This window comes from Caloenas nicobarica, chromosome 37 (assembly GCF_036013445.1).
Source record: "Caloenas nicobarica isolate bCalNic1 chromosome 37, bCalNic1.hap1, whole genome shotgun sequence".
Lineage (NCBI taxonomy): Eukaryota > Metazoa > Chordata > Aves > Columbiformes > Columbidae > Caloenas > Caloenas nicobarica.
Window position 1 is genome coordinate 421,073 of NC_088281.1, and position 23,921 is coordinate 444,993.

The 23,921-nt window shown below is 58.7% G+C and overlaps 1 protein-coding gene across 4 annotated transcripts; it reads right to left on the reverse strand.

Moving 5' to 3' along the window:
• Positions 1-1,281: 1,281 nt before the first annotated feature.
• On the reverse strand, positions 1,282-22,647 carry BICRA (BRD4 interacting chromatin remodeling complex associated protein). 4 transcript variants are annotated; one of them, XM_065655157.1, is made up of 14 exons: positions 22,603-22,647; positions 18,539-18,584; positions 18,107-18,149; positions 17,796-17,861; positions 14,093-15,979; positions 12,502-13,008; positions 8,494-8,704; positions 7,387-7,514; positions 6,940-7,035; positions 5,927-5,979; positions 5,634-5,782; positions 4,430-4,524; positions 3,415-3,517; positions 1,282-2,305 (listed from the first exon to the last, which is right to left on the reverse strand). In XM_065655157.1, exons 2-14 carry the CDS (start codon positions 18,577-18,579, stop codon positions 1,371-1,373), a joined length of 4,314 nt encoding a protein of 1,437 aa, XP_065511229.1. In that variant the 5' UTR covers positions 18,580-18,584; positions 22,603-22,647; the 3' UTR covers positions 1,282-1,370. The 4 variants fall into 4 exon arrangements, with proteins under 4 accessions (XP_065511229.1, XP_065511230.1, XP_065511232.1 ...); XM_065655158.1 differs by lacking the exon at positions 17,796-17,861; XM_065655160.1 differs by lacking the exon at positions 12,502-13,008.
• Positions 22,648-23,921: the final 1,274 nt, after the last annotated feature.

Genomic DNA, 23,921 nt, shown 5'->3' on the forward strand with positions numbered 1-23,921 from the left:
TTGGGTGGCAACGTGGGGGTTTGGGGTGAAAATCCGGGGGTTTGGGGGTTTTTTTGGGGCGCGGGTGATCCCGCCCCGTTCGGCCGGGGGAGGGATCGTCGTAATTCCCGTGAAAATCATCAGAATTCCACAAAAACCCCTCAAAATTCCCCCAAAGGTCCCGGGACGAACCCCCAGCCCGAGTCCCCGCCCCAAATCCGCAGCTTTTCACCCCAAACCAACCCCCCGGGGCCGGGGGCACCCGATGGCACTTGAGAGTCGAGGTTCCACTTATTGCCTCAAAAAAGGGGGAAAAAGAAAATTACGAAAGTCAAACGAAGCGGGGAAAAGGGGCCGGGGTGGCTTTTGGGCTCAAAACCGGGGAAAACGGGAAAATGGGCGGCGGCGCGGGCGCCCCAAGGCACAGACGGAGCCTCCGGGAGCTTCTGGCCTCCCCAAATCCTCGCTTTTTGGCTCTTTTGGCCCCGGCCCGGCCCGAACTCGCTGTAAACTCGTCACCGTTAGTGTTGGATTTCCCGCGGTTTTTGGCTTTTTTTTGCCCCTTTCCTGACCAGGATCTGAAATAACTTAAAAAAACCCCAAAACTTCCTCTTTGGCGGAGGAACAGACGGGCGGGAAAGGGGAAAAAACCCCCCCAGAGCGGTCGGATAATTAATTATTAGCAAAAAAAAATAAAATAAAATTAAAAAATCCCATTACAGAATCTAAATTACACAGTTGACGATACGTCAAGGGTCCCCCCAGCGACGGTGAAAACCCCCAAACCCCGCGGTTGGTTTTTTTTTCTCTAGAAACACCTTTTTTTGGGGTAAAACGGCCCCGGGTGGGTGTTTCCCCCACGGGGTGGGGGCGGCACCTTCCTCCTGCTCCTCCGGGTCCCGTTTTTGGCGTTTTCCGCCCCGTTTTGCCGCATTTTCCCGCGTTTTCCGCCCCCGTTTTTTTGCGTTTTCCGCCGCGGTTTCTCGACGCCGCCCGCCCCGTTTTTCCGCCCCCGTTTTTCCGCGTTTTCCGCCCCCGTCTTTTTGCGTTTTCCGCCGCGGTTTCCTGCCCCCTTTCCGGCGTTTTCCGCCCCATTTTTCCGCGTTTTCCGCCCCCGTCTTTTTGCGTTTCCCGCCGTGGCTTCCCACCCCGTTTCCGGCGTTTTTCTGCGTTTTCCACCCCTGTTTTTGCGTTTCCCGCCGCGGTTTCTCGGCGTTTTCCGCCCCGTTTTTCCGTGTTCCCCGCCGCGGTTCCTCGGCGTCTCCCGCCCCGTTTCCGGCGTTTTTCCGCGTTTTCCGCCCCCGTCCTTTTCCGCGCTTCCCGCCGCGGTTCCTCGGCGTCTCCCGCCCCGTTTCCGGCGTTTTTCCGCCCCGTTTTTCCCCCCGCGCGGGTTATCTGTGCAACGTCCTGGCGCCCAGCCCGCCGTTGTGGCTGGGGGGGGGCAGCGCGTCCGGGGAGGCTCCGAAGGGCGAGGAGGAGGAGGAGGAGCGGGAGGAAGGCCCGCGGGGGTGCTGCAGGTTGAGGATGCTGTCGATGGCGCTCTGCAGGTGCTCGCTGAGCGCGGCGTCGGGGGGGCTGTCGCTGGAGAAACTGGCGTTGTCCACCTCCAGGGACTCGGATTTCCGCCGCTTGGCCGGGGGGGGCACCAAGGGGGGGGCGTCCCAGCCCAGCTCGGCGCTCAGGTTGGGGTCGGGGGGCTCGGGTTTGACGGGCCCGCGGTAAAACTCGGCGTCCGGGGCGAGCCGCGGCGGGGTTTTGGCCGGCGGGGCGGCGGGGGGGGCGGCGCCGCGCGGCCCCTCGTCGGCGCGGGGGGGCCGGGCGGGTTTCGGGGCGGGTTTGTGGTGGGGGGCGAAGGCGTCGACGTTCTCGCGGTAGGTTTTGCGCAGGGGGAGGCGACAGGAGGCGGCGGCGGCGGCGCCGCCGGGGGGTTTCTTCTCGGGGGGGTGGTCCAGGGTGCCGTTCATCTGCGCGGCGGAGCCGGGGGGGTCCGGGGGGGCGCGGGGGGGCTGGTGCACGGGGTCCAGCGCCGTGTTGTGAACCACTTTGCTCAGCCCGGCCTCCTGCTTGATCTTGAGCTTGAGCCCGATGCGGCTGCGCGCCTCGTACGTCTTGATGGGGGGTTTGCTGCGCGAGGGCAGCGCGTCCTCGTCCCCGTCCGGCCCCCCCGGCGCCGCGGCCCAGCTGACGGACGGGGAGCCCCCCCCGCCGTGCTTGATCACCAGTTTGGTGGGGTGCAGCGGGGGGGTCGGCGGCACCGGCGGGACCTTGGGGGGCTCCGGGGCCGGGGGCAGCGTCTGAGCGCGGGAGGAGGAGGAGACGTACTCGTCTGCAAGCGCAAAAAGCAGCCCCCCCCGCCTCGTTAACCGTGACATCTAATCAGTCAACCCAATGATTAGCGCGCGTCTATGTGTTCTGACAATTCCCCCCCGCTGCCCCTTTTTCCCTTCGATTATCTTACAAAGTTCGCCCCCCCCAGCCCTAATTAGCTCGGCCGGGGCGTTAATTGGGGGCAAAGCGTTAACGAGGGACCGCGCGGGGCGGCGGGAGCGCCAGCTCGGTGCGGAATTGGAGCTAAAGGCGACTTTGGGCGGTGGAAACCACATAAAACCCCACAGAAAAGCCCATCGAAACGCCAATATAACCTGATATAAAGCCAAATAAACCCATATAAACCATATAACCCATACAAACCATATAACCCATATAAACCCATATGATCCATATAACCCCATATAAACCATATAACCCCATATAAACCATACAACCCATACAAACCATATAACCCATACAAACCCATATAACCCCATATAACCCATATTACCCCGTATATCCCATATAACCAATATAACCCATATAAACCCATATAACTCCATATATCCCATATAACTCCACATAACCCATATAAACCCAAATAAATCCATATAACCCCATATAAACCATATAACCCATATAACCCCATATAAACCCATATATCCCATATAACTCCATATATCCCATATAACTCCATACAACCCATATAAACCATATAAACCCATATAACCCCTATGACCCATATAACCCCAAAGGACCCATATAACCCCATATAACCCCCCATATCACCCCATATAACCCCCCATATCACCCCATATAACCCCCCATATGACCCATATAACCCATATGACCCATATAAACCCATATAAAACCATATGACCCATATAAACCATATAACCCCATATGACCCATATCACCCCATATGACCCATATAACCCCATATGACCCATATGACCCATAAAACCCCATATGACCCATATAACCCCATATGACACATATAACCCATATAACCCATATGACCCATATAAACCCATATGACCCATATAACCCATATGACCCCATATGACCCATATAACCCATATAAGCCACACGAAGGCCACGCAAAGGGCCGCGGCCCCGGCCCACCTGGCTTCTCCTTGGCCAGCTGCTTGTCCAGCGCCAGCATCGTCTTCTCCTCCTGGATGAACATGCGGTCGATCATCACCATCTCGGCCGACGGACTCACCCGCTGCGGGACCGGGCGGGAACGCCAGGACGAGACCAAGGGGCGAGAACCGGAGCAGGAAAACGGGAGGAAAGAGGAAAACCGGAGGAAAACCGGAGGAAAACAGGAGGAGGAAACCAGCGGGGCAAGAACCGGAGGAGGAGAACAGGAGGAGAACGGGAGAAGGAAAACCAAGGGGGGAGGAAAACGGGAGGAGGAAAACAGGGGAAGAGGAAAACCGGGGGAAGAGGAACAGGGGGAAGAGGAAACCAGGGGGAAGAGGAAAACGAGGGGGAAGAGGAACAACGAGGAGGGAGAGGAAAAACAAGGAGGAGGAAAAGAAAAAATGAGGAGGAAGAGGGAGAAGGAGGAGGGAGAGGAAAAAGAGGAGGAAAAGGAAAAACGAGGAAGAGGCAGAAGGAGAAGGAAAAGGAAAAATGGGGAGGAAGAGGGAGAAAGAGGAGGAAGAGGAAAAAGAGGAGGAAGAGGAAAAATGAGGAGGAAGAGGAAAAAGAGGAGGAAGAGGAAAAACAAGGAAAAGGAAAAAGGAGGAGGAAGAGGAAAAAGAGGAGGAAGAGGAAAAAGAGGAGGAAGAGGAAAAATGGGGAGGAAGAGGAAAAAGAGGAGGAAGAGGAAAAAGAGGAGGAAAAGGAAAAATGAGGAGGAAGAGGGAGAAGGAGGAGGAAGAGGAAAAAGAGGAGGAAGAGGAAAAACAAGGAAAAGGAAAAAGGAGGAGGAAGAGGAAAAAGAGGAGGAAGAGGAAAAAGAGGAGGAAGAGCGTCTGTGGTTAGACTTCACCACCTCCACCGATTCCCCCGCTTTCTCCCCTCGGAACGAGGCCAAACTCCCCGTTTCCCCCCAAAGCGGGGTACGGGAAGCTCCGTTTCCGGCGGCGTTGGCCAAAGCCGCTGGTTTTGGCCCCAAAAGGCGACTCACCCGCGACTCCTCGAGCAGCAGCAGGCGGTACTTGTTGAGCATGGCCTGCGTGCGCCGCAGCAGCTGCGCCGACACCACCTCGAACTCCTCGTCCACTGCGGAAACAGCCAAAATCCCCCCAAAAATCACGTCGGCGGCTCCTTCGCCAGGTGCTTTCGGGGGGTCAGACCCCAGGGGGAAGAGGGAAAGCAGGGGAGGAGGAAAACGGGGGAAGAGGGAAACTGGGGAAGAGGGAAAACGAGGGGGAAGAGGAAAACAGGGGAGGAGGAAAACGGGGGAAGAGGAAAAACGAGGGGGAAGAGGAAAAACGAGGGGGAAGAGGAAAAACGAGGGGGAAGAGGAAAAGCAGGGGAATAGGAACAGAGGGGGAAGAGGAAAACCAGGGGGAAGAGGGAAAACAGGGGAAGAGGGAAAACGAGGGGGAAGAGGAAAACAGGGGAGGAGGAAAACGAGGGAAGAGGAAAAACGAGGGGGAAGACGAACAGAGGGGGAAGAGGAACAGAGGGGAAGAGTAACAGAGGGGGAAGAGGAAAACCAGGGGGAAGAGGGAAAGCAGGGGAAGAGGAAAACGGGGAAGAGGGAAAACGGGGGAAGAGGAAAACGGGGGAAGAGGAAAACGGGGGAAGAGGAAAACGGGGGAGGAGGAAAACGGGGGAGGAGGAAAAACGAGGGGGAAGAGGAACAGAGGGGGAAGAGGAACAGAGGGGAAGAGGAACAGAGGGGGAAGAGGAAAACCAGGGGGAAGAGGGAAAGCAGGGGAAGAGGAAAACGGGGAAGAGGGAAAACGGGGGAAGAGGAAAACGGGGGAAGAGGAAAACGGGGGAAGAGGAAAACGGGGGAGGAGGAAAAATGAGGGGGAAGAGGAACAGAGGGGGAAGAGGAACAGAGGGGAAGAGGAACAGAGGGGAAGAGGAAAACTAGGGGGAAGAGGAAAACTAGGGGGAAGAGGGAAAGCAGGGGGAAGAGGAAAATGAGGGGAAGAGGGAAACCAAGGGGAACCCCTGAGAAAAGGGGCTTCGGGGCGTTTCGATGGCGACGAACTCGCTTCGACACTTTCTCGAGCGCTTTCTCGCTCGCTTTCTCGCGCGACCCCCGTTCGGGAAACTCCCACGGCGCCGCTCCGGCAGCGGCCCTTTCCCCTCCAGCCTCCCCTTCGATTTTTGGGGCCGAAAAGGCCGTTTTCGGGGCGTGTTTTGGCGCTCACCTTTGCGGTAGTCGTGCGGCGAGGGCAGCACGCCCTGGTAGACGTGGTAGGGAAGGAGCCGCTGCAGCGCATCCTCCAGCGAGCGGAACGACGTCTTGTAGTCGGGGTGCAGCACCGAGCCCTGGTGCTTGTGCAGCTGCTCCAGGAAACTGCCAAAAAACGCCCCAAAAAAAGGTCACCGGACGCGCCGAACCCCCCGGTTTGTGGGGGGAAAGGACGTGCGGGGGGGTGGGTTTGGATTAATTGGGGTTTAATGGGGTTTTGGGGGGGTTTTGCGCCCCCCCGGCGCTCACCAGGCTTCTTTGCTGGGCTGGAGCGGCGGCGTTTTCTTCGGTTTGCTGTCGAACTGGGGGGAGAAGACGAGAAAAGTAGAGAATTCAGGCTCTTTTTGGGGGGATTCATCTTCTTTGGGGGGAATTCATCCTTCTTTGGGGGGAATTCATCCTTTTTTGGGGGGGAATTTGTCCTTTTTCGGGGGGAATTCATCGTTTTTTGGGGGGAATTCAGCCTCTCTTGGGGGGAATTTATCCTCTTTGGAGGGGAATTAATCCTCTTTGGGGGGGAATTAATCTTGTTTTGGGGGGAATTCATCCACTTTTGGGGGGAATTAATCTTGGTTTTGGGGGAATTCAACCTCTTTGGGGGGAATTCATCCTTTTTTTGGGGGAATTCATCCTCTTTTTGTGGCAATCCATCCTCTTTGGGGGGAATCCATCCTCTTTTTGGGGTAATTCATCCTCTTTGGGGGAAATTAATCTTGTTTTGGGGGGAATTCATTCTCTTTGGAGGGAATTAATCTTGTTTTGGGGGGGAATTCATCCTCTTTGGAGGGAATTAATCTTGTTTTGGGGGGGAATTCATCCTCTTTGGAGGGAATTAATCTTGTTTTGGGGGGGAATTCATCCTCTTTGGAGGGAATTAATCTTGTTTTTGGGGGGAATTCATCCTCTTTGGGGGAAATTAATCTTGTTTTTGGGGGGAAGTCATCCTCTTTGGGGGGAATTAATCTTGTTTTTGGGGAAATCCATCCTCTTTTGGGGGAACTGAGTGTGTTCAGAGCATCCTCACCAGCCCATAAATCCACCACTTGCCGCATCCAATGCCCCCAATCCCCACCTTTCCATCGGGTCCATTCGGGGTCCGGCAGGTGAAACACCCCCCGAATAAACCCCAGCTCGGGGGCTCGAGCCCCCCCCCCAGCGCGGCTCCTTTTTTGGGTGGATTTCCCCCGGATTTGGGGGCTCGAGTCCCCCCCTCCAGCGTGGATTTTTGGGTGGATTTCCCCCGGATTTGGGGCTGGACTCACCGGCACCGGGGGCACGAGCTGCGCCAGCCCCTTCCCCACCACCTGAATCTGCACGGGGCCCTTGGCCAGGACCGAGCTGATCACCCCGGGCTTGGGCTGCGCAAAAACGGGGAGAAAAACACCAAAAAACCACCTTTATCCCCTATCCCGAAGCCATTCCGCCAAATAACCCCCCGGCACCAAAACGCTGGCGGCTTTTTGCCCAAAATTACCCCAATTTCAGACTCATTAAACCATCAGCAAGGAGCCGATCGGCGCGATTTGGAGCACGACCCCAAAAGTTTCATTAGTATCACCGAGAGCGGTTAATTCAGCGTCACCCTCGGAGCCCCCAGCGCTTCGAAGTGGAAAAAACCCAACTGGGAATGAATTTTGATCAAAGCGCTGATACCTCTCGAGGCGGAAAATTCGGGAATAAAGCGGAAAACCATAAAAACTGCGTCTTACCTGCACCGTTTGCTGGAGGGCGAGCGGCGTCCCCGGCTTCCCCGGCGCCGCGGCCGCTTTTGCCGCAGAAATGGGGGCGGAAACGCCGGAAAAGGGTTTGTTTTCCGCAGGAACCGGGGCGGGGATCCCTGGCAAAGGTAAAACGGGGGGAGTTTGCGTTTCAACTCAACACAGACGATAAATATCGACGCCCCGCGTGTTTGGTCTCCGAAGGCCGAGCTCGGTTTTGAAAACACGAGGGTTATCGGGCCGATTTGGGTGCCCTGCGCTCACGGGTTTCACCAAAACGCCCTTTTTTTGGGGGGCGAAGGGTCGCCGAGCTGCCCCAAAACTCACCTGGGTACTGGGGTTTTGGGACACCCCCATTTCAGGACACCCCTGTTCTGGACACCCCCATTTGGGACACACATTTTGGGACACCCCTGTTTTGGGACACCCGCGTTTTGGGACACTCGCGTTTTGGGACACCCCCTGTTTTGGACACCCCCGTTTCGGGACACACATTTTGGGACACTCCTGTTCTGGAACACACATCTTAGGACACCCCTGTTTTGGACACCCCCGTTTCGGGACGTCCTCCCCCCGTTTTTTCCCGTTTTGGGACACCCCTGTTTCGGACACCCCTGTTTTGGGACACACATTTTGGGACACCCCTTTTCTGGACACCCCCGTTTTGGGACACACATTTTGGGACACCCCTTTTCTGGACACCCCCGTTTCGGGACACATGTTTCAGGACAGCCCTGTTTCAGGACACCCCTGTTTTGGACACCCCCGTTTCGGGACACCGCCGTTTTGGACACCTCTGTTTCGGGACACACATTTTGGGACATCCCTTTTCTGGACACCCCCGTTTCGGGACACACATTTTGGGACACCCCTGTTTTGGACACCCCCGTTTTGGGACACGCATTTTCTGGACACCCCCGTTTCGGGACACCCCTGTTTTGGACACCCCTGTTTCGGGACACACATTTTGGGACACCCCTGTTTTGGAACCCTCCCATTTGGGACACCCCCGTTTCGGGACACCCCCATTTCGGGACATCCTCCCCCTGTTTTCCCCCATTTTCCCCCATTTTCCCCCGTTTTCCCCGCTTGCCGTACCTGCGGCGGGGGCCGCGGCCGCCCCCGTGCCCGGCTGGGCCTGTCCCTGCGCGCCCCCCAGCCCGGAGGCCGAGGAGGAGGATGAGGAGGATGAGGCCGAGGATGAGGATGAAGGGCTGGCGAATGGGGCGAGCGCCGGGGGGGCGAGCGCCGGGGGGGCCTGGCTGCTGGGCGGCTGCTGCTTGGGCTGCAGGATGATCCCCTGGGGCACCTGCGCAACGACAAAAACCACCGACCCGTGAGCGGAAACCGGGCGTGAACCCCCCCCGCTGTTCGCCCCGGCTCGGGGGGGGACGCGCGGGACCAACCGCAAAGACGTTTTAAGGTTAGAAATGTGGGGTTTGCGGGTGAAGGTCCTGACCCCCCCACCCCGGCTCCATCAGTGAGGTCCCTGAGCATCCCCCAGGAACGGCTGCGTCCCAAGGACCCCCCCAAAGTCACTGGCTGCATCCCATGGACCCCCCCCCCCAAAACAGCTGGACCCCCAGAGTCACCCGCTGCAGCCCATGGACCCCCCCCCAAAACAGCTGGACCCCCAGAGTCACCCGCTGCATCCCATGGACCCCCCAAAGTCACTGGCTGCATCCCATGGACCCCCCCCCAAAACAGCTGGACCCCCAGAGTCACCAGCTGCATCCCATGGACCCCCCAAAATCACCAGCTGCATCCCATGGACCCCCCAAAAGTGACCGGCTGCATCCCATGGACCCCCCAAAATCACCAGCTGCATCCCATAGACCCCCCAAAAGTGACCGGCTGCATCCCATGGACCCCCCAAAGTCACTGGCTGCATCCCATGGACCCCCCCCCAAAACAGCTGGACCCCCAGAGTCACCAGCTGCATGCCATAGACCCCCCAAAGTCACCAGCTGCATCCCATGGACCCCCCAAAAGTGACCCGCTGCATCCCATGGACCCCCCAAAGTCACTGGCTGCATCCCATGGACCACCCCCCAAAACAGCTGGACCCCCAGAGTCACCCGCTGCATCCCATGGACCCCCCAAAGTCACCGGCTGCATCCCATGGACCCCCCCCCAAAAACAGCTGGACCCCCAGAGTCACCCGCTGCATCCCATGGACCCCCCAAAGTCACCGGCTGCATCCCATGGACCCCCCCTCAAAAACAGCTGGACCCCCAGAGTCACCCGCTGCATCCCATGGACCCCCCAAAGTCACCAGCTGCATCCCATGGACCCCCCCAAAACAGCTGGACCCCCAGAGTCACCCGCTGCATCCCATGGACCCCCCAAAATCACCAGCTGCATCCCATGGACCCCCCAAAAGTGACCCGCTGCATCCCATGGACCCCCCAAAGTCACTGGCTGCATCCCATGGACCACCCCCCAAAACAGCTGGACCCCCAGAGTCACCAGCTGCATCCCATGGACCCCCCAAAATCACCAGCTGCATCCTATGGACCCCCCAAAAGTGACCGGCTGCATCCCATGGACCCCCCAAAATCACCAGCTGCATCCCATAGACCCCCCAAAAGTGACCGGCTGCATCCCATGGACCCCCCAAAGTCACTGGCTGCATCCCATGGACCCCCCCGCAAAACAGCTGGACCCCCAGAGTCACCCGCTGCATCCCATGGACCCCCCAAAGTCACTGGCTGCATCCCATGGACCCCCCCCCAAAACAGCTGGACCCCCAGAGTCACCAGCTGCATCCCATGGACCCCCCAAAATCACCAGCTGCATCCCATGGACCCCCCAAAAGTGACCGGCTGCATCCCATGGACCCCCCAAAATCACCAGCTGCATCCCATAGACCCCCCAAAAGTGACCGGCTGCATCCCATGGACCCCCCAAAGTCACTGGCTGCATCCCATGGACCCCCCCCCAAAACAGCTGGACCCCCAGAGTCACCAGCTGCATGCCATAGACCCCCCAAAGTCACCAGCTGCATCCCATGGACCCCCCAAAAGTGACCCGCTGCATCCCATGGACCCCCCAAAGTCACTGGCTGCATCCCATGGACCACCCCCCAAAACAGCTGGACCCCCAGAGTCACCAGCTGCATCCCATAGACCCCCCAAAAGTGACCGGCTGCATCCCATGGACCCCCCCCCAAAACAGCTGGACCCCCAGAGTCACCTGCTGCATGCCATGGACCCCCCAAAGTCACCAGCTGCATCCCATGGACCCCCCAAAAGTGACCGGCTGCATCCCATGGACCCTCCAAAGTCACTGGCTGCATCCCATGGACCACCCCCCAAAACAGCTGGACCCCCAGAGTCACCCGCTGCATCCCATGGACCCCCCAAAGTCACCGGCTGCATCCCATGGACCCCCCCTCAAAAACAGCTGGACCCCCAGAGTCACCCGCTGCATCCCATGGACCCCCCAAAGTCACCAGCTGCATCCCATGGACCCCCCCAAAACAGCTGGACCCCCAGAGTCACCCGCTGCATCCCATGGACCCCCCAAAATCACCAGCTGCATCCCATGGACCCCCCAAAAGTGACCCGCTGCATCCCATGGACCCCCCAAAGTCACTGGCTGCATCCCATGGACCACCCCCCAAAACAGCTGGACCCCCAGAGTCACCAGCTGCATCCCATGGACCCCCCAAAATCACCAGCTGCATCCCATGGACCCCCCAAAGTCACTGGCTGCATCCCATGGACCCCCCCCAAAACAGCTGGACCCCCAAAATCACGAGCTGCATCCCATGGACCCCCCGAAGTCACCGGCTGCATCCCATGGACCCCCCCAAACAGCCGCACCCCCAGAGTCGCCGGCTGCACCCCACGGACCCCCCCAAACAGCCGCACCCCCAGAGTGATGGGCCGGGACGCGCTTTGATTTGTGTCGTCGCAAACGCCTTTTCCTCGACTTATTTCAAACCGGGCCGGAAAGCGCAGGAGCCGCCTCTGCCCCCAGCGCTATACGGTAAGGTCCGGTCTCTCCCAAGGTTCTATACATTAAGGTCCGGTCTCTCCCATGGTTCTATACGTCAAGGTCAAGACTCTCCCATGGTTCTATACATTAAGGTCCAGTCTCTCCTCCAGTTCTATACATTAAGGTGCAGTCTCCCCCGGTTCTATATATTAAGGCCCAGTCTCTCCCTGGGTTCTATACATTAAAGTCCAGTCTCTCCCCCAGTTCTATATGTTAAGGCCCAGTCTCTCCCCCAGTTCTATATATTAAGGTCCAGTCTCTCCATGGGTTCTATACATTAAGGTGCAGTCTCCCCTGGTTGTATACATTAAGGTCCAGTCTCTCCCACAGTTCTATCTGTTAAGGTCCAGTCTCTCCCCAGGTTCTATACGTTAAGATCGAGTCTTTCCCCGGGTTCTATACATTAAAGTTGAGTCTCTCCCCCGGTTGTATACATTAAGGCACAGTCTCTCCTCCAGTTCTATACATTAAGGTCCAGTCTCTCCCCCAGTTCTATATATTAAAGTGCAGTCTCCCCGGGTTCTATACGTTAAGGTCCAGTCTCTCCCCCAGTTCTATATGTTAAGGCGCAGTCTCTCCCAGTTCTATACATTAAGGTCCAGCCCCTCCCCCGGTTCTATACATTAAGGCCCAGTCTATCCCCCAGTTCTATATGTTAAGGTGCAGTCTCTCCCCAGTTCTATACGTTAAGGCCCAGTCTCTCCCCCAGTTCTATACGTCAAGGTCCCGTCTCTGCCCCGGTTCTATACATTAAGGTCCAGGTTTGCCCTCCTGCTGCGGCGCCAGACGGAACCCCCGGCACGACCCCCCTCAGCACCCCAAAAAACAAGGGGGACGCGGCGCTCGGCTCATCTCAGCACCCCAAAAACCCCCAAAATGGGGTAAAGTGGAACTCGGCTCGTCTCAGCACCCCAAAAACCCCCAAAACGGGGTAAAGTGGAACTCAGCTCATCTCAGCACCCAAAAAATGGGGTAAGTGGCGTTCGGTCCAGCTCAGCACCCCAAAACCCCGCTCCGGTTCAGCCCCTGCCGGGGTTTGCTCCCCGTTTTTGCCCCGAATCGCTGCTTTTCCGGCCGGTTTGGCCCTGGGGGGGCCGGATTTACCTGCTGGAACCTTTCCAGGACCGGCTTCTGCGGCGCGGGGGCCCCGGGGCCGCCCGGGGGGGGCTGGAATTGGGTGCCGAAAGTCCGGGGGGGGTCCCCAGGGTGGTGGAGCCCGTGGGTGGGGGTTTGGGCTTTGAGCTGGGTCTGGGGGGGGAACTGCAGTTGGAAATGGGGGGTCGGGGCGTGCGGGGGGTCCGGGGGGGGTTCAGCTTGCGCCGGGGGGGGTTGGAAGGGTTGGGGTTGGGACGGGGGGCGCAGGGGGTGCTGGGCGCCCCCCCCGAGCGGGGACGAGGCCACTTGGCCCTGGAGGACGTAGAGGCCGGGGGGGGCTTGGGGGGTGCAGGAGCGGGCCAGCGGTTCTGAGGGGGGGCGGGAGAGGGTCTGCGGTTGCGAGGGGGGGCGGGAGAGGGGTTGGGGCTGCGAGGGGGGGCGCGGCGACGGGATTTGGGGCAGGGGGGCGGCCGGGAGCTGCGGGTTGTCCCCCAGCTTCTGCTGCCCCGCGGGACACTGCAACAGAGAGGAGAGAGCAGAGGTTAGCGAGGGGGCTCCAAAAACATGGGGGGGTTCGCCCCCCCCCCCCAAAAAAAAAACCCCCACCCCCCCGGTGTCGCTTTTCGAAGCGTTTTTGGGGGGGAGGGCGAGGGAAAAGCCCAGTTTGCTGCTTTTCTTCCCCAAAAGCAGCCCTGGGAGCGGCTCCCCCCCCCTCCCCCACCGTAACTCCCCCCCCGAAAAGGGGGTCGGGGCGCCCCAGAGAGGCTAATTGCCGGCCAGGGTTAATGAGGTTAACGAGGCCCTGGTGTTGCTGGGGGGGGGAGGCGATTGGGCGCCCCCAAAATCGCTCCGGAGCGACGGCGGCGGCTCCGGATCGCGGGGAAAACGGGGGGATTTTGGGGGAAAAAAAGCAGCGGGGCCGGAAAGTGAAGCGGGGAGGGGAGAAGCAAAAGCACCGCGGTTAGTGAGGAGCTGCGGGCAAGCGAGCGGGGACAGACGGACAGAGGGACGGATGGACAGAGGGGGTTGCGAGGACTGAACCCCCCACAGGCAGGACGGGGAAATCCCCGGATTTCACCCCATTCCTGCTGCTTCTTCCGGTAATTCGGGGCTTTTGGGACGTTCCGGCCCAGCACCCGCCGCTAGAAATACGACTCGAAGGGTCAAGAACCCCCCGAAACGGTTCAAATCCGGTGCTCGCCAACCAGATGCCGCCCGTTTTTGCCTGTTTTTGCCCAGCCGGCCGCTTCTAGAGCCGCCTCGTTATTGGTAAATGTCTAACGAAGGCGGAAAACGCGAGCGGGAGCAGCGGGACGACGAGGCGGCCACCGGGTCCGAACCGATCCCCCTGCACACAGCGGCGGTTTTGGCGACCGGCTCCTCGTCCCCAAGCCGGGGCGGTGACACGTGGTAACACGCGATGACACGCGGTGACGCGCGGAGCGGCCCCGAGTCCCGGTAACCCGCGATTTAAACCCCGCAGGAGGGAGGAAACGCCGAGCGGATCTCCGGGGATCACCCGATCGGAGCCGAAGCGGCGCGGGAGGAAGCGTTTCCGTCCCCAAAACGCGGCCGGCCGCGGCGAGGGGGCCGCACTTACCTGCTGCAGGAACATCTGCATGGAGTCCTGGTTGATGACGGCGCCGGCGATGATTTTCTCGGGGCTGGAGGCCAAGCCGGGGCTGGGCTGCGGCGTCCCCGGCGCGGGTGGCGGGACGTTGAGCTGCAGCGGCGCGGGCGGCTGCGCCGCGGCTTGGACGGCCAGGATGGGCTGCTCGGCGCCGGGGAGCAGGTTGGCGGGCGCCGGGGGCTGCGGTTGCGCCAGCCCGGGGCTCTGGCTGCTGGCGGCGGGCGCTTGGATGCTGACGGCCGGCGCCAGCCCCTCGGCGTTGAGCATGGCGACCTGGCTGGGCAGCGTCACCCCCTGGATCACCGTTTGGCCCAGCGAGGTGGCCACCGGTTGGCTCTGCGTGCTCAGCCCGCCCGCCAGCGACACCGGCATCTGGAACAGCGCGGGCTGGCCCACCTGGATGGGCGCCGAGAGGATGTGCGCCGTGCCGGGGGCGTTGGGCGAGGTGAGCACCGGGCCCAGGTTGAGCGGCCCCGCCAGGTTCTGGTTGGTGAGGATCTGCGCCGGCAGCGCCTGGTTGGCGATGAGCTGCCCGCCGGGGCCCTGGCTGGCGATGATGTGGGCCTGGCCGCCGGCGTGCGACGTGGCCAGGATCTGCCCGCCCATGTTGGCCGGCAGAGCCGAGAGCTGCTGCGTCAACGGCACGGCCGAGGCGCCCGCCAGCTGCCCCGGCAGCAGGAACTGGTTCTGGCCCTGCAGCACGGCCTGCGGGACGTGCTGCGCCGGGATGACGATGCTGCTGCCCTGGTTGAGCAGGTGGACGCTCATGGGCTTGCTGAGCGCCTGCTGCTGCGGCGGCGGCTGCTTGAAGACGTTGGCCGGGAGCCCTTGGGGGAAGCCCGACAGCACCACGTTCTGCCCGGCTTTGCCGGCCATGAAGGTCAAGTTCTGCTGCTGGGCCTTCTGCGGCTGCAGCGCGGGGTCGTTCTGGATGGTGAGCGTGGCGTTGTTGGGGGCGAAGGGCTTGGGCGTGATCTGGTAGAGCTTCTGCTGCAGCACGCCGGCGGGTTTGGGCTGGATGGGGGTGGGCGTGCGGTGGATGATGACGTTCTGCGCCTGCACCAGCGGGCTGCCCAGGTTGGAGGTGACGGTGAGCGGCTGCGAGCCCTGCGCCCCGAACACCGAGCTCCCGTTCAGCGTGGTGGTGGCCACGGCCGGCAGGTTCTTCTGGATGACCAGCCCGGCGCCCTGCGGCGAGACACCGGCCGACGCCGCCGCCAGCGTCACCTGCTGCTGCTCGGGCTGCGCGATGTAGCCGCCCACGGGCACCGCGGCCACCGGCGAGGGCTGCACCGGCTTGGCGATGAGCTGCTGCGCCGGCGGGTTGATGGCCATGACCTGCTGGCCCACCACCTGGATGGGGCCGATGCCGAGCGCGCCGCCGGGGCTGCCGTTGGGCAAGCCGGGCAGGTTGGAGATGGGCTGGATGGTGACGTTGCCCAGCCCCACCTGCTGCAGGAAGGGCTGCACGCTGATGGCTTTGTTCACCACGTCGGCGCCCACCGAGGGCTGCACCAGTGCCTGGTGCGTCAGCACGGCCGGCGGCTGCAGGCCCAGCAGGTCGGCGGCGCCGCCGGGGAAGATCTGGGCGGCGCCGTCGGCAGGAGCCGGCACCACGGGCTGCAGCGCGGGCAGCTGGAACGAGCCCAGGTCCAGCTCGGCCTCGGCCTCCAGCGTCTGCTCCGTGATGTTGGCCTCTTGCAGGCTCTGCTGCAGGATGTCGCAGGGCTGCTCGGCGCCGCCCGCGCCGCCGGGGGACCCCAGGATGTCATCCTCCAGGAAATCCAGGTCCACGCTGGCGCTGGGCTGGCTCTGCTCGCTGCTCAGGTGGTTGCCGGAGGGTTCCTGGACGTGCAGCTGCGGGAGCGCGGGCGGAAGAAACAAAGTTGAGCTCAGAAACGGGGGAAAACGCTTTAAATTGTTCAATTTCTGGGCGCGCAACTGCAGGAGTGTGGCGGGAAAGAACAACGGTGAGCTCAGAAATGGGACAAGGAGCTTTAAATTGTTCAATTTCTGGATGTGCAACTGTGGGAGCATGGGGGGAAAGAACAACGTTGAGCTCAGAAACGGGACAAAACGCTTTAAATTGTTCAATTTCTGGGCATGCAACTGCGGGAGTGTGGGGGAAAAGAACAACGCTGAGCTCAAAAACGGGGGAAAATGGTTTAAATCGTTCAGTTTCCTGATGTGCAGCTGCAAGAACACGGGGGGAAAGAACAACGGTGAGCTCAGAAACGGGGGAAAACGCTTTAAATTGTTCAATTTCCGGGCATGCAACTGCGGGAGCGTGGGGGGAAAGAACAACGTTGAGCTCAAAAACGGGGGAAAACGGTTTAAATCGTTCAGTTTCTGGACGCGCAGTTGGGGGAGCGCGGGGAGAAAAAACAGCGGTGAGCTCAGAAACGGGGGAAAATGCTTTAAATTGGCCAATTCCTGGATGTGCAACTGTGGGAGTGTTGGGGGAAAGAACAGCGGTGAGCTCGAAAATGGGGGAAAATGCTTTAAATCGTTCAGTTTCTGGATGTGCAGCTGCAAGAACACGGGGGGAAAGAACAACGCTGAGCTCAAAAACAGGGGAAAATGCTTTAAATTGTTCAATTTCTGGATGTGCAGCTGCAAGAATGTGGGTGGAAAGAACAACTGTGAGCTCAAAAATGGGGGAAAACGCTTTAAATTGTTACAATTCCTGGACGTGCAACTGCAAGAATGCAAGAAGCTGCAGGAAACTGCAGGAAACTGCAGGAAAACTGCAGGAAAACGCAGGAAAACTGCAGGAAAATTGCAGGAAAATTGCAGGAAGCGGCAGGAAATGGCAGGGAAACTGCGGGAAACTGCGGGAAACCGCAGGAAACCTGCAGGAAACGTGTGGGAAACTGCAGGGAAACCGCGGAAAACTGCGGGAAAACTGCGGGAAACTGCAGGAAAACTGCAGGAAACTGCGGGAAAACTGCAGGAAAACCGCAGGAAACTGCGGGGAAACTGCGGGAAACTGCGGGGAAACTGCGGGAAAACTGCGGGAAAACTGCAGGAAAAACCCAGGAAACTGCAGGAAACTGCAGGAAAACTGCAGGAAAACTGCAGCCCGTTCCAAGCAGCAGGTCCAGGTGCCCCCCATAGTGAGGGCGCCCCCAAAAGCAGGCGGAAAAGGGGTAAATAAGGGAAAAATGGGGTAAATCAGGGAAAAAGGGGGTAAATCAGGGGAAAAGCGCCGCGGCAGCGATCGCGGAAGGTGAAAAATAAAACGGAAGCCGAAGCGAACAAACGTCGGCTCCCAAACGGACGTTACGGGTTATAAAGCATCGGAGCGTTTGTGAAAAATTAAAGGGGGATGAAAGAAAAAAAACGGGAAAAAAAGCAAAAAAAAAAAATCGAGGTTTTTCTAACGGCGGGACGGAAAAAAGAAAATAAAAGTCATGCGTGAATGTTATCCATGCAGAGTGAGCCATGCTCGGGGGAAAGGGTATAAATCAAAAAGGGGGTTTTTTAGAATCTGCTTCCAGGTTTTTGGGCCGTGCCGCCGAGTTTTTTCGCTAGAAATCTTGGGGAAGAATCCCCGAGTGTGACCTGGGAAACAGATGAAAAAAAACGAGGCTGCGAAATTAAAACCAAAAAGGAAAAAATAAAAGGAAGGTTTCTAAGGTGATGCTCCCCGAGAGAAATTAAAAATACGTACCCCAGCACCTTCAAAAAAGGCACTGGCTGCATCTCCTGTGTTGTCCAGGAGATCATCACTGTCAATCTGAAATTGAAAACAGTTCATTTACTTTTCTTCAGATACAGCAGGAAAAAAGAAAAAAAAAAAACGGGGGAAAAATGCAAAAAAACCGAATGCGGCGCTGAGGGCGGCCCCTGGAAAGCACCGAGCTCACCGGGGGGTTGTTCTTTTTTTATGGGAAAAATGGAATTGCGTATTAAAGAGAAGTCGGGAAGAAGGCAAGACAACGAGCGCGGAGGTTTTTTAGGGGGGGAGGAGGCGCCGCTCACCTTTTCGGATCCATGTAAAAAGTCGTTCAGGGCCTGGGGGTCGCTGCAAAACGACACAGAAAAGAGACACGTTCAGGGACGGCACGGCTTGCCCCTAATTAATCGCGCTAATTAATCCCGGGCGCCTCCGTGCGACGGGGTCGGAGTCGACGCGCGGGCGCCCCGGGGAGGTAAAATCCCCCCGTTAATTCTGCAAAACCCCAATTCCCGATGGTTTTGCCATCGCGACGAACCCCCCCTTGGGTTTAATTTAGAAGTGGGGGGTTAATTTGGCATCAACGGGCGGTTTGGAGGTGTAAATTTGGGCGGTTTTGGGGCGAGTTTTGGCTCCGGAGAAGCTGCGGTGACATTTGGGGACGTCCCTGAGCGTGCGCAGGGGCGCGGACCCCCCCGAAATATCGTGATGTGATGATACAGAGCGTCGCGACTCACCAGATCACGTCGAGCAGGCACCGGCCGTCTTCATCATCCATGTCAACTGCAACGACAAGAAACGGCGTTTGCGCGTTTATCGCCCCCAAAAGTTTCGCCCGTTTTGGGGCTTCCTGAGGTGGAATCGAGGGGTTTTCCACCCAAAATCTGCCTTTCGATCAGCAGGTTTGGGGCTGGGGGGGGTTTCGAGGCGCAAAAACTCCCTAACGAGACGCAATTAATACAAATTAAGGAGAAACAGAGGAAGAAAAACCACCTCGGCGGGACGTCGAAACCAAATTGGGGGAACTCGCCGCAGAACGAACCCTTTCAATGGGTCCGAACAACCCGACCCCGGTAACCGGGAATTAATTGCGGGACCTGCGAACGAATCGTTTAAACGAGGAAACGGCGCTAATTACCGTGACGAAGCTGCCGCTGCCTCCGGAACGCGGGGTTTAATTTTTCCACCGGTTCTGCCGAGGGTTTTGCGCTAACAAAGCGAATACGGGAACGCAGGATCCCAACTTTTTCGCCCGTTTTCGGGTGAATTTTTCCCCCGCCGCGGCAAATACGCTCGGGCGGAGCGAGGGCAAACGGCGGTAAATTGATAATGTTCTATGTTATTAAATTAAAAAAACAAAAAATAAAGGCGGGGGTTGAAACTTAAAAATAATTAACCCCCCCTGAGCGGGCTGAATTCGCCGCGTGACAATAAATGTGGGTTATTTTATTAAAAAGATGCGAGAAACGCGCTCGCTCGGGGCTCTCGGAGTCGTGTCGCCGCGGCAACGGAACGCGCGTGACGTCACCAACGGCGGGCGATGATGTCAGCGGTGACGTCGGCCGCTAAAAGCGCCACTGGTTTTTCCGCCCTTCGACGCGAATCCCCGTTTTTGCCCGTTTTTCCCCTTTTTTCCGGCAGAAACGGGAAGGGAAACCCCAAGCTCCGCGTCCCGGGAAGCGCTCGGGGCGAGTTCGAGGCGATTCTGTACGGTTTTCCGGCAGTGTTTTCATCCCGCGAATCGTGTCCGTAATTCCCGGGTTATCCCAGGGAGGTTTTGCTGGAAAATCCGGGGGAAAAAAAGGGAAAATCCGGGAAAAACAACCCCAGCGCATCATATTTCCAGCCCAAAAACAAGGAAGAAAAGAACCTCCCGTGTCTCTAAAGTGCGATTTTGCTCTGTGCCCGGGTTAAAAACGGGAGTTTTCTGCTTTATGAGCTTTATATTCCAGCCGATTCTCTAGAAATAAAAACCCGGGAGCATAATGAACAGGTTCTAATTGGGGTTTTTTTTTGCCCGGCGTCGTTTTCCGCTCTTCGCGAAAGACGGAAAAAGCGTTTTGTAGGAAATTCGGCCCCAAATCCGCACTCGGGAATAATATCAGCCCCGTTTTAGGGGTAATATCGGACCTGTTTCAGAGATCACGGCACTTCTAAACCACCAGGAATTGAGGTTCCCAACGTTCCCCAGCGTCGGAGCGCCCGCTTGCACTGAAAATAGGAAAAAAACCCCCATTTTTTATTAAATTAAGGGCGACTACGACGCTTCTGAGCGGATTCCAGGAGCGAACGCGTCAAACCGGAGACACCCGAGGTTCCTATTTTGCCGTTTTGGGGGAAATTCTGGAGACGCTCGTGTCCTGCTGCAGGTTCGGGAGGCTCCTCGTCACCATTAAACCCCCAAAATCCCCCAAAATCCCCATATTTGGAATCGCTTACAGAGTTTTCTCGCTGTTCTCAAGGCGGGGGGATCCCCCGTTTTGTGGCAAAACGAGGAGGAAACCCCGAAATTCGGCTCCGCCGGCCGGTGCGTCGAAGCGAAAAAAAAACCAAACGCGGTTCTGGGCGGTTTCCGTGACTCCAAAACCCGCTAAATCCACCCCAGGACGCTCCTCCTCGCCCGCCGTGGGCGAACGGCACCGTTTCGGGGTGAAAAACGAGATTTCTGGTGGCGACGGGGACTCGCCCGCCCTCCCCTCCCCCTGCGCGGGGTTTACTGGGGAGTTTCGTTGCTTTTTTTCCTCTCAAAATCATTTCCAGACCCGCGTTCCCCGGCGGAGCGGGAACACAATAGGAGGCAACGCTCTCGATTTCGGGGAAAACCCTTTGGGGATTTTTTTGGGCTCAAACGCCCGTTTATCGGTTCTGTCGGCAAAGGGATTTTTTTCGCTCGGGGGGTAAATCAGACGCGTGGCCCCAGGAGGGAGGAAAACAGCAAAATCGGGGCGATTCGCACGATAACGGGGTGTTTCGGTTTTTTTTTTTTTTTTTTCTTGTTACCAGGAGCAAATTTCAGAAAGAAATAGAGAGGGGAAAAAAGGGAGAAATGACACACGGAGGGGGCTGAACCCATCGCGGCCGGCGCTTCGAGAAAAATCAAACCCGCCGCTTTTAGAACTTCACCAATTTCCCACCGTCCTCTTCCCCAGAAAGCGGCGCCCGGAAGGAGCAAAAATAAATAAATCGGGAGGTTTTTGCGGGTCGGAGCCCCGACCTTCGCCTGCGAATGTTTCAGCTCCTTATGGAAGCAGAAGCGGCGCTCAAATGTAAACTCGCGCGTTCCTGCGGCTCCGCGTTAGTTCTTCCCTCTGGACGCTCCGTGAAAATGCTCAAAATGCTCCAAAACGGGGCTAAAAGGAGATAATTGAGGGGGTTTGGAGGGATCGTTCAACTGCCTGTGGGGCTGGAGGGGAAACGACAAACGCAGCGGGATGGCAAAGGGGGGAAAATGGTTTAAATCATCATTGCCCTCCCAGTCTAGAAACGATAATATTAATAACAGCACAACGCCGGCGATAATAATAAGAATAATAAAATTGAGGATCAGCGCAATCGGTTTGCTTGTCAAAGAACTGGCAGCGAAAAAGTTCAATATTTCGGCGTTCAAATGTAAACAGCGTCAACGTGGACACGGGGGGACGAGGAAACGGCCCCAAATTGACCCCAAAAAACCCCAACCCGCCCCCAGCCTGGTTTCCTTTTGGGTCAAACATCCTTTCAGCAGCTCAACGATTAAAAGTGACCAAGTTCTGACGGCAAACGGCACATTCAGGGAGCGACGCGGGGACGAGGGCGGGATCCACGGGATCACCGCAAACAAACGGGGGGACAAACCCCCCCCAAAAACACGTTCGGGTACCGAGAAAGCGCCAGAGCCCGCGGAGACCGAACCCAGGATTGTCCACGCGAAAAAAGGCGCTGCCAAAACACGCCGGGAACGGGAAATCCAGCTGGAAACGAAGCTGCGAGCGGCAGGCGAATGAAAACTAGGAGAGAATCGGAGGCACTGGAGTTTATTCAGCTAATGGATTTTTAATGCACCGAGGACAGAGTTGGGAGCTCCGGTCGGTCCCCAAAGCCCCGTCGCTGCCGATCCCAGCAGAACGTCCCCCCCGTTCGGGTCCGGAAAGCGGCGCCGAGGGGACGAGCTGGGCCTGGGACACCCGGGCAGGGGGGGATCCCGGGACACCGCGGGGGGATCCCAGGACACCAGGGGGGGTCCCGGATCCGCGGGTTCGCTCCTCACCCCCGTACCCACGGAGGGTTTGTTTGTTTTTAACGGTGACACCGCAAACCTTCCGCTTCCCCCCCCGCTCCCCCCCCCCGGCAGGGGCATCCCCGCCGCTTCCCGGGGAGGAGCGGACGGACGGACGGACAAGGGGCAGCTCCACAAGCCAGGGCCGGCGGCGCCAAGCGGTGGCCGCTCCCCGAGCCCCCCCCGCGGCGGCAACGGGAGGTGGGGACGGGCAGGGCGCTTCGGGGCGGGGGGGGGCGGCCCCCCCCTTGTTTTAGGCCCGGGGTTGGGGGGGGTGTGTGTGTGGGTGCAGCGGGGTGCTGGGGGGGGGTGCGGGGGGCGACGTCTCCTTTTTGGGGAGGGACATTGTATTCCGGAGACGTGACCCGCAGCCGCCGCACCGGGAGAGGCTCGTCCGGGGGCGGCGGGGCCGGGACGCGGCGGAACGGGGGGGGAAGAGGCGGGCGGGCCGGTGTCCGGGGAGGGGGCAGGGCCCCCCCCGCCGCCGCCGCAGGTAGCGGAGTTAAAGCGATTTAAAGCGAAATTGCTGCATTGTAAGAAACTCACCGTGATGTTTGAGCAGCAGTCGGCGCGGGGTCTCCCAGACATCCCCGCACGGGCTCCGGAGGCAGGACCCCGCCAGGCACCGACACATAGGGGTTCAACGCGCTGCCTGATCGCTGCCCGCACCCGCGCCGACCCGCCGCCCGGCAGCGCGGGCGGCGGCAGCGCCGGGGGCACCCCCGGGGCCGGGCGGGTGAAAATTAACGCACACACACCCCCCCCACCCCGGGCCTGCACCCCCCAACTCCGGCCCTTCATTTGCATACGCCACGCCCATCGCGCCACGTATCTGCATACGCCACGCCCACATTCCACTCCGCTTACGCGCACCACGCCCACCGCCAGCTGTATTTGCATACGCCACGCCCATTACACGCCATATACGGGCACCACACGCCCACCCCACCCGTATATTTGCATACGCCACGCCCACCAACCGCTACATTTGCATACGGCGCGCCACGCCGAGCAGAGCGGAGCTTCGCTGCGGGCCCGGCCTGGCTAGAACGGGCCCAGCAAAGCCCGGCCCAGGCCGGGGGAAAGCAGAGCCGCCGGTTCCTCCCGGCCGGGAGGCCGCTGGGGCCCGGGGACGCGCCTGGTTTGCGGGAGACGCACCCGCGGGGGTCTGCGGAGGGGAGACCCCCGCCCCGAGCACCCAAATCCTCACCCGATTCTGCATCAAACGGAGAAATAACAAAAAACCCCAGAGGGTTCGAGGGGTCTCTGGGGGCTGACACGGTGCGTTCGAACCCCCCCAGAACGGGGCGTTACCTGCTGGGCAGAGCGGCCTGAGGTCCGGGGGCGTCCCCGTCATTTGGGGGGGGCAGCATCGGGCCCTGCCGGGAGAAACGGCCGTTAAACGCAATTATTGTATTGATTGAGCAAAACACGACACTCTCACAATCAGATCAGACTCCCCAGGCCAGCACACGCCCTGGCTTTTTATTTTATTTTTTCAAAAGGCATCGATACCGCAGAAATCCCCCAAAAACCCCTGAGGATCCACATTTTTAATTACAGTTGCCTAAGGTTTGTTTTTTTTCTTTTTTTTTTTTTCTCCTATAGCCAGGACAGATAAACAAACCAATAAAACGCTCTTAATTCCTTTAAAACGCTCGGGACCGTGTCACCAATAACTCCAAAAGGAGCAGCGGGAGGCGGCACCGCCTGATTTCTGTCACCAAACAGTTAATTCTCTCCCATAAAACGTGTTGTTTACATGAAATCAACACCTCCACCAAATACATTTCTCATTCCTGGGTGAAAAATAACAAAAAGACTCGGGATAAAACCAGAGATAGGGGAGCAACACACGCACTCCT